At 40.0% G+C, this 14,537-nt stretch overlaps 2 protein-coding genes across 2 annotated transcripts; both read left to right on the forward strand.

Moving 5' to 3' along the window:
- Nucleotides 1-956: 956 nt before the first annotated feature.
- Nucleotides 957-1,844, forward strand: LOC137654192 (zinc finger BED domain-containing protein 5-like). The gene has a single exon (XM_068387830.1). It carries the CDS (start codon nucleotides 957-959, stop codon nucleotides 1,842-1,844), a length of 888 nt encoding a protein of 295 aa, XP_068243931.1.
- A 6-nt stretch (nucleotides 1,845-1,850) lies between these two features.
- Nucleotides 1,851-2,291, forward strand: LOC137654193 (protein FAM200A-like). The gene has a single exon (XM_068387832.1). It carries the CDS (start codon nucleotides 1,851-1,853, stop codon nucleotides 2,289-2,291), a length of 441 nt encoding a protein of 146 aa, XP_068243933.1.
- The last annotated feature ends 12,246 nt before the right edge of the window (nucleotides 2,292-14,537 follow it).

Here is a 14,537-nt window from a genome sequence, read left to right on the forward strand (position 1 = left end):
AAACCGAGCTAGGTTAACGTATAAGAGTATGCGTAAATGAACATTAATAAAGAAATATGGGTTAATTATCACGACTTACGTCCCAGGAAGTAAGGGCATAAACAACAAAAGTATTTCTTGGGCCGTAAATAATTTGAAGAACATTTAAAAAAAAAAACTCGAACCATTTCAGCTGAATAACATTCAAATATCCAATGAAACTTACATGCATAAACTTCGACAAAACATAACGGACAAAAAATCAGCCGAGAAATATCTAATTCAAACGAATTTGAAATATGATTTTCAGAAAATTCTATAAAAGGTTTTCGAAGTAAATACGTCAAACATTCAAAACATTTTCTATTCTTTACCGCTGTTTACATTGTTCTTTACTCTTGGGTAGCGCCATAGCCTCTAAATCAGGGGTTCTCAACCTGGGGTTCGCGAACCCCCAGGGGTTCAAAACCAGATTTCAAGGGGTACTTAGATGGCTGACTAAAAATTTTTTTTTAGATAGTTACATCTGCTCAGAGAGAGAGAGAGAGAGAGAGAGAGAGAGAGAGAGAGAGAGTGTGTGTGTGTGTGTGTGTGACGGAGGGGCGCGCCATATCGTGTCGGTTTAATTTTTGTCACTGGAGTGCATGAAGCCTAGCTTTCTCAAACGCCATCTAAACAGCTGTCATCCAAGTTTTATAAGCAAGAATGCTGCTTTCTTCAAGCAAAAGGAAGAGGGATTGAAGCGAGCACGCTTCGATCGTTCGGGACATTTCAGGCAACAAAATGAAGCTGGTTTGCGTGCATCCTACATGGTATCACTGAGAATTGCACAAGAAAAGAAACCTCACAACATTGCAGAAAAGTAGATAGTTCCTTGCTGCAAAGATATAATACGTTGTGTTATTGGTTGTGATGCTGAGCAGAAGGTCACATCAGTACCTCTCTCAAATGATACTGTTCATCGACGAATAGTAGATATGTCTGAGGATGTCAAACAACAAGTAATTGCTGAATTAAAGGAAGCCTCTTTAGGAAAATTTGCAATCCAGCTTGACGAGTCGACTGACGTGGCTGCTTGTGCACAACTCCTAGTGTTTGTGCGATACGTCACTGGTCAAGATTTCAAGGAAGAGTTTTTGTTCTGTCATACCTTGAATACGACTACTAGAGGTGAAGACATTTTCAATGAAGTCTCATTGTTTTTTGAGAAAGAAGGACTGTCTTGGAATAATGTATGTGCATGCACAACTGACGGAGCACCAGCAATGCTTGGTCGTCGATCAGGATTTCGAGGAAGAGTGAATCAGGTGAATCCTGAAACCAAGCATCTTCATTGCATGCTTCATAGATATGCCCTGGCATCCAAAACTCTCCCACCTGATTTAAAATTAGTCCTGGATGATGTTGTGCACATGGTAAATGCCATCAAGTCAAGCGCCCTAAATACAAGACTATTTTCCCTTCTGTGCCAAGAGTTTGGAAGTGATGAAGAAGTGTTGCTCCTTCACACTGAGGTTCGCTGGCTGTCGAGGGGGAATGTGGTATCAAGAGTAGAATCACTAAAGGAGGAGCTCACTGAATTCTTCAAATGTGACAACAAGGCAAAGTCACTTGAGTTCACCAAGAAATTGTCAGACAGCCAGTGGCTTCAGAAGCTGGCCTACCTGAGTGACATATTCTTACGCCTCAACTCATTTAACTTATCCTTCCAAGGCCGTTTTGCCACAGTGAGTGATTTCATGGACAAACTTAGGTCACTGACCATGAAGCTGGAGCTTTGGGAAGGGAAGGTCAAAGATGGAAATCTTAGCATGTTTGAACACCTTGGTGAGGCACTTGATAAAAGTCAAAACACTGGAAAATAAGATGTGATGCAACTTGTGCAATCACATCTAGCTTCTCTGCGGATGGAGCTGCAGTCTTACTTCCCCGAATTGAGTGAATTGGAATCAAAATTGATTAGAAACCCTTTCATTGTGAATGTGCACCTTCTCCCAGATAACATGCAAGAGGAGTTCTTAGAGTTGGTGAACGACTCTGTTGCAAAAGATGCATTTGAAACACTTACCCTAACCAAGTTCTGGGCTAAAATGAGTGAGATTTACCCTGTTGTATCTAAAGTAGTTCTGAACTCTTTGTTGATGTTCCCTAATACTTATCTGTGTGAGCAAGAATTTTTAACGCTGTTGAACATGAAAACCAAACATCGATCACGGCTTAATGTGGAACATGACCTACGATTGTGCCTGTCTAATACTGCTCCTCGAATTGAGAAACTTGTTTGTAACAGACAGGCACAGCCTTCACACTGAAGTTCAGTAATGGTTGATAAAGGAAATATTGTTTCATTTCTGCATGTGTAGTATCACTGTAAAATACTTGGAATATTCATGTTTCATCTCAGTAAAGTAATAAAAATTTGAATAATTTCATAATATCCTATGTTGTACCATTGTACATTGAGTTAGTTACTAAATTACCATTTTGTTCGATGTCAGATTACCGGGGGGTACTGGTAAATGGTCTTATATCTCAGGGGGTACTTGACGGGAAAAAGGTTGAGAACCCCTGCTCTAAATCATGGCCTTTCTCTGTCTTGGATTAGAGTTCTCTTGCTTGAGGGTACACTTGGGGACACTGTTTTATCTTATTTCTATTTTTTTTTCTTTTTGAAGTTTTTATATTTTATCTAATTTACTGCTCTTAAAATATTTTAAAAGAATTGTTTATTTCTTTCCTTGTTTCCTTTCCTCATTGGTCTATAACTGTTGAAGCCCTTGGGCTTATAGCATCTTGCTTTTCCAACTAGGGTTATAGCTTAGCTTGTAATAATAATAATAATAATAATAATAATAATAATAATAATAATACTGGGGACGAGTGATGGTTTGATTATGTTGTTAATAAAAAATATCCAGAACCAAATTGGATAAAAAAAAACACGATAAAACTCTTAATAAAAAGTACCAAAAATAAAAGCAAATTCACCATTTTCAATAACATCATGTCATCGGTGGAAACTACACCCAAGTACATTGAGGATTTTATAATTGGAAAAATAAGGAAAATTTGACTTTTTTCTACTGATATCAGAGTTAAAGATAAACTTAACGAAATAAAAAAGTAATTAATTTTTCCCTTTATGAAATTAAATTGATAACATAAAAAAGGAAATACGAAATCTTTACTAAATTACAGAATAAAGGTTAAATTTCAAATTTTCCTATCTTAAATTCCCGTCTATGAAATGCAATTAATAAGAACATCAAAATGCAAATGTGAAAATTTTCACTAAGTTATAAGATAGAAGTTGAATTCCGAATTTCCCACTCTCGAAATTCCCGTCACAAAAATAAATCCCACAAAAAATATATATATAAGAAAACAAAAATAAATCCCATACAAAAAAAAAAATATAAGAAAAAACAAAAATAATCTTCACAAAAAATATAAGAAAACACAAAAATAAATTCCACAAAAAATATAAGAAAACAAAAATAAATCCCACAAAAAAATATAAGAAAACAAAAATAAATACCACAAAAAATTAATATAAGAAAACACAAAAATAGATCCCACAAAGAAAATATAGGAAAACACAAAAATAAAGCCCACCAAAATATATAAGAAAACACAAAAATAAATCCCCACCCAAAAATGAGAAAACAAAAATAAATCCCACAAAAAATGGAACCTAAAAATAAATCCCAGAGAAAAATATACAAGAAGAATAAAGCCAATATAGTTTTAACACTACAGAAAATATGACATCCCCCCCCCAAAAAAAAAAAATATAGATGATAAAGCGATACTGAGAGAAGAAGCGGGTCCGAGGAACCACTCTTCGTTATCTCTTCAAATTTTACGAGATGCTGGACGGTCATAAAGAGACATTTTCACTCAGCCGAACGTCGTTTCCCCATTAAGAACTCTAAGCAAAAAAAGCAAAAGAAAGAAAAAATGAAGTGATTCACCATTAAATCGATGGTGATGATTCTGGAGACGATCACTATAATAGTGACGGTTAACTATCATATACGTTACAGATTGTTTGAAGGCTTTAAAGGCCGCTCATGAATGGCAGAGGCAAGGGACACTGACCATATACACAAATCAGCTCCCAAGGGCCCCTATCCACTCTAGTTAGGAGCAAGGAGGGCCAGGCAGTGGCTGCTGGTGACTCAGCTGATAGATCTATAGGTTCCCCCAAATCCCACCCTCCATCCTTACCTCACAAGAGTTGCTTATAGCAACGTACGTTTTCAACTAGGATTGTAGCTTAGCTAATAATAATAATAATAATAATAATAATAATAATAATAATAATAATAATAATAATAATAATAGGCTTACTGCATCCTGCTTTTCCAGCTAGGGTTAGGACTAAGCTAGTAGTAGTAATAATAATAATAATAATAATAATAATAATAATAATAATAATAAACAAGGATATTAACTTTGCTGCTGCTAATAATAATAATAATAATAATAACAATGATAGAAAGAGGACGAGTGAGGCAATATACAATTTACTTCTCATTTCCTTCATAAACTTTCTTTCCTCTATTGCTACAATCCTTTATCCAGTCAACCAGACAAGGAAAGGATACGAGAGTAAGGGGGATTTCAACAATGATCCAAAACCCTCTCTTATCAACAATCCGAGGGAGTTGGGAGGGGGTTTATCCCCTCTGGGGAGAGGATGAAACCCTTCCCCCTTCCCCCCTGACTGGGGGACTGAGAGGTGGTCAGAGTGGAGAAGGAGGTAGGGGGGAACATACAACTATGAGATAAGGCTATCACTTATCAGCTATCTGGGGAAAGATCTGTCAAGCATCTGAGTGGAGGGGAGGGGAGGGGAGGGGTTATCCCTCCCACCTCCCCCAGGGTATTCAGGGGTGGAGGGAGGGGGGAGAGATTCAACCATGAACTATAGATATCTCTTATCAACTCAAAGGGGTGAAAATTGTTATCAATTTTCTCTTCGACATGAGAGAGAGAGAGAGAGAGAGAGAGAGAGAGAGAGGTAAAACTTGCAATCTCTTCTCCCTTCGACATATGAGAGAGAGAGAGAGAGAGAGAGAGAGAGAGAGAGAAATAACTTGCAATCTCTTCTCCCTTCGACATATGAGAGAGAGAGAGAGAGAGAGAGAGAGAGAAATAACTTGCAATATCTTCTCCCTTCGACATATGAGAGAGAGAGAGAGAGAGAGAGAGAGAGAGAGCGAGAGAGAGAGAGAGAGAGAGAGAGGAATAACTTGCAATCTCTTCTCCCTTCGACATATGAGAGAGAGAGAGAGAGGAGAGAGAGAGACTGCTGATAGCGTATTGTTATTTATTTTTAAACTCCCTCCATTGTAATCCTCTTTAAGCTAGATTGCTCATTCGTGTAATGGCAGTTAATACTGACTAACGACCATCATTATTTGGTTAACAAGGTCGTTTGAGGGTCCAGAATGTCGATGGTTATTAGGAGTGTACAATACAATTCTTCTAACATCCCCTCTCTCTCTCTCTCTCTCTCTCTCTCTCTCTCTCTCTCTCTCTCCTCATTTAAAATTCTCTCTCTCTCTCTCTCTCTCTCTCTCTCTCTTCCTCATGTAAGATTCTCTCTCTGTATATATATATATATATATATACATATATATATATATATATATATATATATTTAATCGTTTATATATTACTTCCTCATTTAAGACTCTCTCTCTCTCTCTCTCTCTCTCTCTCTCTCTCTCATTTACGATTCTCTGAAATTGTCTTTACATTACTTCCTCATTTAAAATTCTCTCTCTCTCTCTCTCTCTCTCTCTCTCTCTCTCTCTCTCTCATATATATACGATTCTCTGACATTGTCTTTACATTACTTTATCATTTAAGATTCTCTCTCTCTCTCTCTCTCTCTCTCTCTCTCTCTCTCTCCTTTCTTACCGGTATTTACAAATTTCCAATGTTCTTTAGTTGAAGTAAGCAATGGTAATGAAACATACTTACATATACATACAGTCAAAGCTACAATATGTATCGAAAGTACACTGGCAAATTACTTCCCGTTTGACCATCAACGAATCCTAACTAAAAATAATACTATTTAGTTCCAAATCCACTTGTATAATTATTTGTACATGGGAGAGATTATTTGACGAGACAGGTACAGTTGGATACAGAAATTCCTGGTACACCTTGCACTGAAGAAATGTACCCAGTCATACCACATCTGCCATCTCTTCTTATAATATCTGTTTTGGGTGCTCGCCGCGAAGTAATGGTGTGGCAGGGTGTACTTCTTAGGAGCGAGGTGTACCAAGGACTCCTGTATCCAACTGTACATTACTATACATGACAATATTGAAATCTTTATTTTCTTAAAAAAAAAGTTAAAAGAAAAGCTTAATTAGTTCAAAGTTCATCCGCATTTATGTTTCAATACATGAGAATTTTTTTCTTTTTTTTTCTTTTGTCTTTTATTAAAGTTAAAAGATGAAGGTATCTGGTTTTAGTTTCAATAGCAACAAAATAGATGCCCATCAGAACGTCAGCTGGGCGAGGGTTGGCCCCCCCTATAGTGCCTAACCACAGTAGTGGCATCTCCAGTAAACAACTTAAACTCACAATGATAGTTTATGAAGAATTAAAACTTGATTTCGAATAAGAAAATGGTGTAGTTTTTTTCCATATAATATATGGTATAAAAACAAATGGTAAACATTATATAAATATTACTAATGTATATCATTTGTCTTTATGTATATAGATACTTGCAGTATATGCTATGTAAATCTACCTTTAGAACAAATTTGGGGGTATTTGGTAAACCAGTTGATTATTTTTTGACTTGTTTCATATAAATCAGCACACACTTTAGATATAAAAATAACTAAACTTTAGTAATGATGATGATAATAATAATAATAATAATCATAATAAAAATAATAAATAATAATAATCATTATTATTATTATTATTATTATTATTATTGTCATCCACTATCGATAAATAACATAAGAATAATTTTATTGGAATAATAATAATAATAATAATAATAGTAATAATAATAATAATTATTATTATTATTATCATCATTATTATTATCATAGCATCATTATTACTACTGTCATTATTATCATTACAATTGTCTCCATCAAGTAAAAAAAAAAAACATCATCTATTCTGTATTCTAATAGACACAAAAAAAAAGAAAAAAAAAGAAAAATAAATGGAAATCCTACCATCACACACGAACTTGAAATATCGGATTTTTGACATTATTGATCTATTCTCATATGCTAATGTCTATTCACTTTTGCAGATACAGTGGTTACAGAAATAAAAAAAAAATACAGCGATATTGGGTGGCCTTAATAAACAGTATATGTTAGAAGTCAGATAAAAAAAAAATTTCAAAGTACGATACATAGGAGAAATCAAGTTTTATATTTCGAGGATTATCTTAAAAAATGGATGTATTATGGAAAAACAACTTTTGATTCCAAAACGTCAATTTCAAATAGATAAAGACAGATTGTGGTGGCCTACGGGATAATGTCCCTGACTGGTGAACGCTAGACTGGAGTTCGAGTCCCGCTCAAACTCGTTAGTTCCTTTGGTCGTGCAACCTCACCATCCTTGTGAGCTGAGGATAGGGAGTTTGAGGATGCCTATAGGTCTATCTGTTGAGTCAAACAATAGACCAATTCTTCTCTAATCTTAGGTAGTGCCATAGCCTTTGTACCATGGTCTCCTACAGTCTTGGGTTAAGAGTTCTCTTGCTTGAGGGTGCACTCAGGCACACTATTCTATCTAATTACTCTTCCTCTTGATTTGTTAAATTTTGTATAGTTTATGTGGGAGTTATTAATCTTCATGTTACTATCTGAAAAAAAACCTGGTATCCTTTTCTCACTGAGCTATTTTCCCTGCTGGAATCCCTGGGCTTATAGCATCCTGGTTTTCCAACTGGGATTGTGGCTTAGCAAGTAATAATAATAATAACAATAATAATAATAATAATAATAATAGTAAGGATAATAATAATAATAACAATGATAATAATAAAAATAATAATAATAACAACAATGATAATAAAACAATATAAATCGAACTGATAAAACAATCCTAAAATCCTAAATGACTTTTCTTCCCACCTAAAAGAAGCGAGACCGAAAAAATAAAACCATACTGAGGGAAAAAAGGTCGTGGGATTCAATCAAAGGCCATATTTCCCTTCAAAATTCTATTGCTGAAGTTATTATGGGAATGTATTGACGTTCCGCTGCGCGTAGATTACCCTCCTCGTGTCGCGTTCTTAAACAAACCAGTAAAATGGTGAGTCGCAACAACCAACCAATCAAAGAGCCTTTGTGCATTATATTGAATTTCGATTGGCTGCTGAAGGGAGAGGATGTCTCTCCATTATCCCACCCGGGCCGGGGGTGTTCGTATGGCTTCTCGGGATACCAATCGAAGATATTTTGGGAGTTTATTCTCTTAATATGAGTGAAAATAAATTATATAAAAAGTAGATAAAAGGAATATAACTTAGTACTTATATATTGAAGGAAATTCTAACATATCAGACGCCATAAAATTTTTTGTAGGACTCAGCCAACACTTCGAAGCCAATCCTTCGAACGAAGACTCGGGAAAGAGCGAAAGGGCTTCGTCGGAGAGAAGTAATTGAATTACGAGGAGAGAAAACGACGATGAATTACCAAACAGAAAACACTGCGACTCTCGCACGCTTTAGAATCGAGAAAAACTACAACAGGAGACTGTCACCGAATGTCCTGAGGAACAAGAGCCCGTGAATTTAGAAGGAAACAATAACCACACCCGAATTCTAGCACTATACTCTATTCTTTTTTAATGAGGCGCATTTGCACAGACTCGAAGGGGTGCCCTTTTACCTCGGAAAAGTTTCCCACTAGCTGATTGGTTGGACAAAATAATTCTAACCAATCAGCTACAAGGAAACTTTCCCGGGCTAAAAGGGCACTCCTGCGAGTCAGTGCAAATGCGCCACGTTATAAAAAATTGAGTATAAATGCATTATTATTATCATTATTATTATTATCATTATTACTTGATAAGGTAAATCCCTAGTCGAAAAAGCAGGATGCTATAAGCCAAGGGGCCTCAACAGGGAAATATAGCCCAGTGAGGAAAGGAGACAAGGTAAAATAAAATATTTCAAGATCAGTAACAGAATTAAAATATATATCTCCAATATAAACTATAAATACTTTAACAAAATAAAAGGAAGAGAAATAAGATAGAATAGTGTGACCGAGTATACCGTCAAGCAAGAGAACTCTAACCCAAGACAGTGGAAGGCCATGGTACAGAGACTATGGCACTACCCAAGACTAAAGAACAATGGTTTGATTTTGTTGTGTCCTCCTAGAAGAGCTGTTTACCATAACGAAAGAGTCTATCCTACCCTTACCAAGAGGAAAGTAGCCACTGAGCAATTACAGTGCTGTAGTTAACCCCTTGAATGAAATAAAATTGTTTGGTAATCACAGTGTTGCAATGTGTATGAGGACTGAGGAGAATATGTAAAGAATAGGCTAGACTATTCGGTGTATGTGTAGGCAATGGGGAAAATGAACCGTAACCAGAGAGAAGGATGCAATGCATAAAAGAAAGTTTATTGTCTACGTTATTTGCTCATTGCGAACCTAGGTCGTTCGTGTCAGCTTTACCTAAAGTAAGAAAGGAACCCTTAACTCATTTACAGATCTGGTGAAATAGGGCATCACACCAATTGTGAACTACGCCGTTGAAGAAACAGCTGTTTCACACACAGAGACGAGAGAGAGTAGCCAGGGCGACAATCTTCTCTATAACTTGAAAACAAGCAGAGAGAGAGAGAGAGAGAGAGAGAGAGAGAGAGAGTAGCCAGGGCGACAATCTTCTCTATAACTTGAAAACAAGCAAGAGAGAGAGAGAGAGAGAGAGAGAGAGAGAGAGAGAGAGTGTGTGTGTAGCCAGAGCGACAATCTTCTCTATAACTTGAAATCAAGAAAGAGAGAGAGAGTGTGTAGCCAGGGCGACAGCCTTCTCTATAACTTGAAGACAAGAGAGAGAGAGAGAGAGAGAGAGAGAGAGAGAGAGAGAATAAAAGGCAACTGTAACTGGCTTTACATAAGTGTGTTTAAAAGTAATAACGATTAAACTTTTTACAACTCCACTACCCCACCCCCCTTTTCGTCCCTCCCCAAACCCCATAGCCTTTCCAACCTAACCTAAACTAATTATAACGGTAGTTCATCAATCACTAATTGCACAGTAGACCAGCTGTGGAGGGGGTGGGGGGGGGGGGACCCAGGTACCAGCCACTCATCCCCACCCCTGGCACACCGCTTTTCAACCAAGTACAAACAGCTAAAAATACTTTCCTTCCCCTCCCCCGGGGGACTGGGGGACGTGAGGCGAACGCTCCTCCCTTCCTTATACCACCAGACATTAAGACTTCCACTAAATCCCCATCAATTCCTCAAGGGGGCACAAAACTTCCCCTACTCCCCGCCTGCCTCTCCTAAAAGCTATCAATCCCCTTCGGCTGTTCATACATCATACCTGTCATTTTATAAATTAGGTGAGTTTTCGTTCTGGCTTAAAGGACACGTACTAACACCGATGGCATATGAGAGAGAGAGAGAGAGAGAGAGAGAGAGAGAGAGAGAACATATTTCACAACCAGCAAAAACAGAGCAACAGGCTTCTCTCACTGAAAACGAGAGAGAGAGAGAGAGAGAGAGAGAGAGAGAGAGCCTATTTCACAACCAGCAAAAACGAGCAACAGACTTCTCTCACTTAAAAACGAGAGAGAGAGAGAGAGAGAGAGAGAGAGAGAGAGAGAGAGAACCTATTTCACACCCAGCAAAAACAGAGCAACAGGCTTCTCACTAAAAAACAAGAGAGAGAGAGAGAGAGAGAGAGAGAGAGAGAGAGAGAGAACAACCAGTACAAACACAGCAACAGCCTTCTCTACCATTAAAAACGAGAGAGACAGCCTTCCCTACCTCTTAAAAACGAGAGAGAGAGAGAGAGAGAGAGAGAGAGAGAGAGAGAGAGAAGTGCACCTATATTACAACCAGCGAAAACAAAGCAACAGCCTTATCTCTCACTTAAAGAGAGAGAGAGAGAGAGAGAGAGAGAGAGAGAGAGAGAAGTGTACCTATATTACAACCAGCGAAAACAAAGCAACGGCCTTATCTCTCACTTAAAACGAGAGAGAGAGAGAGAGAGAGAGAGAGAGAGAGAGAGAGAGAGGAAAACCTTGTACAACGATTTTTACGTTCAGCTTTGAAGAAACTCCCCTTCACCCGTTCGCTTAAAAACACACGAATGAACGAGCCACCCAAATAACAAGAAGCTAACGAGCGTCAGTTAGCAAAAAAAAAAAAAAAATGGCGAACAAACAGCAACAACTCTTTGTTCAATATTTGAGTCCATCACGGGATTTGGCGTTATAAATAAAAAGACGACCTAAATAAAAGAGTGGGGGTAAGAGGACCTCAATCAGACGGATTTAGGAGACTAACAAAGTGTGTGTAAGGCAAGTTTTCCTGAAATAGCACCAGGTTTGCAAAAAATGAGCTGCAAATAATCCCTCGAAATCTTTATGTTGGATTTCATGCAACGTTTGCGGGGTATTTGTGCTCTTGGAAAAATACTTTAAAAGTTTGTATTTTGTAATAGGAGAGAATCATAAAACTGAAGGAAAATACTCAAAAGTCGAATTTTTGTAGCCCGAAAAATGCATACGAGCGTGAAGGATTATGCTACGCTTCACTTTTTAAATTTCATGCAACGCTTGTTTTGCTTATAAGGAAAATGGGGTCCGGGAGGCCATTCATCACTGAATTGCAACTATGGAAAAACCGTGCAATTAAGGGTTTAAAGGCCGCTCATGAATGGCAGAGGCGAGAGACAGTGACATTATCAAGCTGAACAATACCCTAGAGGCTCACTACATTACATATGATCAACGTCCAAGCTTCCTCTCCAGCGAAGCTAGGACCAAGGAGGGCCAGGTAATGGCTGATGATGACTCAGCATATAGACTGTACCAACCGTGTTTCACACAATTGTACATAATTCCTTTTGTATATATTATGCTTGTATCTTCGCTCCTCCCTCGCACTAAAACGAACATGAAAATTCTTGTCTGGTTTTTCCTCTGTGATATTGTCTGTCTTGTGAACTTGTCATGTCCTGTTGCCTTGAGGTTTTGTATATAAGGAGAGTGTTCCACAACTATATAACTCAGTCGTTTCCAATCTGCCTTTGATTTCACAACTCCTCTCTCGGCCCGTCACATTGGTGACCCCGGAAGTCGACTCGCTCCCACCGCCTTCCACCCCCCCCCTCGCCCCTTCATCGTTGGTACCATGGCGGACTCTACGGCAGTTGGTGCTGCGGCCGCTCCATTCAAACTTTCATCGTTTGCCAGCGGAGAGGCGTTTGCTTGGTTTCAGAGCGCAGAAGTCCAGTTTCGTATCAGGGGCGTGACTCGCTCAACCACCAAAGCCGATTATGTTCTCGCGGCGATACCCGAGGACACCTTCCCAGAAATATCCGACTGGCTTTGTGAACAAGGAGACACCCCAATAGCATATGACGACCTCAAATCATACCTTCTGCAGCAGTACTCGCCGTCGCCAGCCGCCCGTATAGCAAAGCTTTTTCAGCTCTCGCAACAACCGTTGGGGGACCAAAGGGCTTCGCTTGCCCTCAGGGAAATGACCAGTATCGCTCGCCTTTAACCTGCCGCAGACGGCTCTCCTCGTGAGGTGAACTTACTCCGTGCCCTTTGGATACGCCGTTTACCTGAACCTGTGCGCGCTGCCATACCCGATGTCGATAGTTTACCCATAAAGGACTTGATGACCAAAGCCGACGCCCTTATGGACAGCCACTTCAAGACCTCCATCAACCCTTGACGACGAGGATGCTTATTCAACGTCAACCGAAGCTGACATGAATGCCGTAGGACATACACGCCTACCCCGTGACGTGCCGAAGCGGTGACAAAGCCGCCCACCACCCACCAATCGCTCACGCCCCAACGAACGACTTCTACAGCCACTTACTACCTCCCATCCGCCGCAGTTTTGCTACTACCACTTCAGATTCGGGGCAACCGCGAAGAAATGTGCCAAAGATTGTCGGTGGCCAAAAAACGTGTAAGTAGGCCATCGCTTGTGGTGGTGGCCTCCCATGTTTCTAATCTTTTCTTTTTACAGGATGCAGGAATGGGTGTGCGATTTTTGGTAGACACGGGTGCTTGTCGTTCTCTTTTGCCAAGGAAACTCTTCATTGCACAACGTAGTCTGTCTACATCTGCCGACGTCCGCTTGGTAGCTGCCAACGGATCTGCGATACCCACCTACGGTTACGAGAGCCTCACATTATCGTTCGGAAACGGTAAATTCAATTGGAAGTTTCTCGTTGCTGACGTCACAGTGCCAGTCCTCGGTGCGGATTTCCTCTCTCATTTCCACCTTCTGGTCGATGTCGCCCACCGACGATTGGTCAACGCAGACTCGTACTTGTCGACACCTCTTCAACCCGCCCCCTCTAACCTCGCTCTCCACATCAGCGCACCCACGGATGCCTACGCTCACCTCCTCTCGTCGTACCCGGAAGTTTTCCGTCCAGAACTTCGCCAAACGCCCACGGTTCCTGCCAAGCACGGTATTTATCACCATATCAAAACAACGGGAGCCCCAGTCTTCGCAAAATTCAGACGTTTGGCACCGGAACGATTGGCAGCCGCCAAACAGACGTTCGCCGAAATGGAGAAAATGGGCCTTTGCCAAAAGGCCTCCAGCCCATGGTCGTCACCCTTACACATCGTTCTGAAGAAAGACGGCTCTCTCCGTCCGTGCGGGGATTACAGGCGCCTGAACATGCAAACAGAACCGGATCACTACCCCCTCCCAAACATTGCCGATGTAACCTCCTACCTGCACAAAGCAAAGGTTTTCTCTACGCTCGACCTCCTGAAGGGGTATTATCAGGTGCCTATGAACCCAGAAGACATCCCCAAGACCGCCATCACCACTCCGTTTGGCACATACACCTTCAATTACTCCAGTTTTGGCCTTCGTAATGCTGGGGCAACGTTTCAACGTCTCATGGATGGCATCTTAGGGGACCTCCCTTTCTGTGTATGTTATGTGGACGAAAAACTTGTGTTCTCCTCCTCAAAAGAGGACCACCTCCGTCACCTGCGCATCGTGCTCGACCGCCTGCAACAAAACGGCCTTGTAGTCCGGTACGACAAGTGTACCTTTGGCGCCAACGAAGTGTCGTTCTTAGGGCACCGTATCACTCCTGAAGGAGTTCATCCCCTCCCTGAGAAGGTAGCAGCCGTTCAGAATTTCCCAACGCCCTCGACCGTCAAAGCTCTGCAGGAATTATTGGGCATGATCAACTATTATCACCGTTTTCTGCCAGCCATTGCCGCCACTCTTGCTCCCCTCTACGCCTCCCTCAAGGGCAAGCCAAAGGACCTGAAGTGGGGTCCCCTTCAAGAAGCAGCCTTC

Source organism: Palaemon carinicauda, chromosome 15, assembly GCF_036898095.1.
Source record: "Palaemon carinicauda isolate YSFRI2023 chromosome 15, ASM3689809v2, whole genome shotgun sequence".
NCBI lineage: Eukaryota > Metazoa > Arthropoda > Malacostraca > Decapoda > Palaemonidae > Palaemon > Palaemon carinicauda.